At 49.3% G+C, this 3,451-nt stretch overlaps 1 protein-coding gene across 1 annotated transcript; it reads left to right on the top strand.

Annotated features, from left to right (window-relative positions):
* Nucleotides 1–2,657: 2,657 nt before the first annotated feature.
* On the top strand, nt 2,658–3,428 carry LOC128276283 (leucine-rich repeat-containing G-protein coupled receptor 5-like; the record flags this gene model as incomplete). Its single annotated transcript, XM_053014753.1, has 2 exons — nt 2,658–2,713; nt 2,782–3,428. Coding segments are annotated over exons 1-2 (667 nt in total), but the record flags the coding sequence as incomplete, so codon positions are not given.
* Nucleotides 3,429–3,451: the final 23 nt, after the last annotated feature.

Raw genomic sequence — 3,451 nt, 5'->3', positions numbered from 1 at the left:
CGCCTGCAAAGGTTTAAATCGGTGTAAGATATCGTCCACCATTTGTGGTGTTCCAAAGGGGAACGCTAACAAACTTGGAATAGAGTTGATAGAATTGCGGTGCAATTTGTTGAACAAAACCACCTTTGGAGTGGTGACTAACAGTTTGCATATATTCTGTCTTTCGGCGTTTGTGGTTCGAAAAAATGGGGAATTAAGTGGCCGTTGTATCGCAACCCAACCCGCCAACAGTTCACTTTTGGAACACATCATAAGAGAATGCGCCACCATCGAATCTATTGCCACTCAGTAGGCCTTTTTATACGCCTTCCTATTTGTTTATTGGAAGACTGCTTTAGTAAGAAAGTTGAGAAATTTCAAAAGAAATGTCCTCTTATCCATCCCTGCCTACAATCGGCTTCCAATGCACTCTCCAGCTACAGTAAAGCACTTTCCAAGTGCAATTTCTTAGTAAATGTGTAACAAAAACGATTAATCTTTTGTCTTCCAGTGTGTCGCCCAAAGGGGGGAGCTTTATTAATAATTGCCCATGGACAGTTACTTCAAGAAGGGCTTTCCGATGCTACCGTAAGCAACGAGCACATTGAGTCGACGTGAATAATGTCGATACTGCGCTGGTAACGTGATAGGAGGGCACGACTGCGACAGGTGCAGGTGACCGGGCCGACATCGTTAAGCACAATCATTAAATGTCAGCGCCACCAGGACCCTGCCGAATTGTGATGGCTGTGTCCTGTCGCAGCAACAAAGGCCGGAAGTCTAGCCCATGGTCTTGGTTCCGGATGAGCGTGCGTCGGTTCGCTTGGCTCGGATACGAAGGCGAATGCGCTAGCAAGGGGAAATATTAAACATTTCTTTCCAAAGTGGAGAGTCTTCAACTCAAACTGTACGAAATTTGAAAAGTTCACTTTATTTAAGCTCATTTCCACCTCGGTGATTAGGTTAATAAGCAAAATTGACATAATTTTTCGACATCGTGTTATTTTTGGTACCTTGTTTGTTGGTACCTTTAATCAATCCTATCGAAATCCTTCTTTCGATGAAAAGCAAACATTTTGTCGAATCAAACATCATAAACACTCGACGGTACACACTGTGAGCGAACTGATATAAAACACAAGTGGCCCAACATTGTAACATCGCCCAGAGATACTTGACTCAAAGCCAAAGCAAGCCGCAGTTGGGCTTTGGCCCGACGAGGCCACTTCTCCGACTGTCACATAGTGATTGAAACCGATCGGAAGTGCACTGTTCGGACCACCGTGATTCGACCTAGTAGTGTGCATCGGAAATTTAGTTTCTGCCAGATTCGTGCGCCTCTGCTACGCGTCACACGTCATGTCGTGCCGTGTTTGTCACCAAGTTATCAAGAACCTCAACGAGAGAATCAAGTGTAGTGTTTTCTGCAACGATTCATTTCATCGACGGTGCACTAGTACTCCAGTGAAGGTGTTAAACGCCATCGCCGGCGACGATCAGATCTTCTGGGCATGTCCTCGCTGCAGGGCTTTATTGCGCCAAACCAGCGACAGTCACAGCGGTGGGAGCCCAGAATCTGATGACCCGACTGATGTAATTATTGATTCCACAAGTAGGACTTTGCTGTCAAAGCTGCGACTACAAGTTGGGAGAATGCTTCCACCAGCGTATGTGCCGGTCCAAGCCCATAGTACCAGTGGCCAGTCCGGATCCGGAAATCTGGTTGGCGGTAGTTCCGTCTCAGCGCTGTTGGGTATAGAAACGGTTCCACTTCCGGCGGCCAAGTGTTGGCTGTTCATGTCCGGCCTTGCCCCGAACGTGTCGAATCAACAAATGATCGCCCTGGTGTCTGTCGCCATGGGCACTACCGACGTCGCCGTTCACAGGCTAACATCATCGCCGAGGCCACGGTATTTGGCATTCAAAGTCGGTGTTCCTGTGTCGCTGAGAAGCCAGGCTCTACGTCCGTCCACCTGGCCACAAGGAGTTTTATTCCGCGAATATGATGGCTCTCCGTTGAATAGGAGCTCCCCTGTGATGCCACCATCAACGGACTTTACGCCTCGAACCCCGCATTCGTCGCAGTTTTCTGAGGGACTATTAGCTGGCCAGCGAACCAACACAGCACACGGGACGGCTGACAACAGGTCTCAGAATGTGGCATTCTCTTCTGGCCATTCGTCGAGCGCTACTCAAACGGACGCCGATGCCCAATTCAAGAAGCCATCTTGGCGTTCTACAAATACCACCAAAGTACTGGGCTGCGTGAGAGTTGAACCCACGAACCGATATAAAAATAGCTCCTCTCCTCAGCAAGCTTCTAAAATTGACGATTTCTTTCCGTATCTGTAACGCATTCTGCGTGTGAGGTTAGCCAGTAAACAGTGCGTTAGATTATTCTGTGGAGAATGGTCCGTGAATCATACGTTCATACGATGCCGCTGCAATTGCAACAATAAATCTTTATTCGCGAACATACAAATCACGAACTGTAAGCGTACAAGTTTTATGTTATTCTGCCAGCGTGCGTACTATCGCCCGCGCCCTCTTCAAGGGCTTATCAGTTAGATCATCAAAAGGTCATCGGAGCATCGACGGGTAACCTTGAGTGGTTGATGCGATTGCTATGCACTCGCACTTTGCTACGCATCACTCGATAGGGCAGTCCGTTCCAAACGCAGTCCGGAGTGGCTGTCCGACACGGTACGGTCAAAATGGGTCTCTTTCCATTCTCGTAAGTTTCAATTGCTCCAAAACCTCGAGTACACTGCTCAAGTTCATTTCCGAATCTATCCAAAACAGACCATTGGTTGTAGCGATTCTCCTTACGGCGAGTGTTCTGGGAGCCGTCCAAGTGTCCGTGCCGACACCGGAAATCGAATCAACGACTAACATCTGGAGCACGGAGGATGAAGATTTGGCCGACCGGAAGGTGGCAGAGTGTGTTGTGGAGGGTCAGCATCCGGCAATCGACTCGGCCCTCCTCCGTGGACACTGCCCACTGGCGGTGGAACAACTTCGCGTACCCGTTGGAGCACTTGCGGTGCAAGAGCAGGCATTCGCATCGTACACCAATCTAACCTCACTTCATTTGGACAACAACTGGCTGGCCGACGTACCGAAGAAGGCTCTCGCGGGTCTGCCTGCCCTGAAGTCGCTGTCAATTAGCGGCAATCGGTTGCCGTCCGTACGGAGCGACGTGTTCCTGGATGTGACACAGTTGGTGTGGCTGTCGTTGAGTGACAACGCCATAACGTTCATCCAGCCGGACTCACTGGAGGCACTGGAGAGCTTAACATTTCTCAATCTGAGCTGGAATCGGATCGCTACACTCGAAGGAAACTGGTTACAAGCGTTACATCGATTGCAGGTGCTCGATCTTAGCTACAACAACGTCGCCCAGCTGAAGCCAACCACATTCCATACGCTCGAGGCGTTAACGGAGCTACGTTTGAAGGGGAATCTTCTTCAC

This window comes from Anopheles cruzii, unplaced genomic scaffold (genome assembly GCF_943734635.1).
Source record: "Anopheles cruzii unplaced genomic scaffold, idAnoCruzAS_RS32_06 scaffold00845_ctg1, whole genome shotgun sequence".
Lineage (NCBI taxonomy): Eukaryota > Metazoa > Arthropoda > Insecta > Diptera > Culicidae > Anopheles > Anopheles cruzii.
Note: the sequence above shows the minus strand (reverse complement) of the source record. Positions and strands in the feature narration are given on the sequence as shown.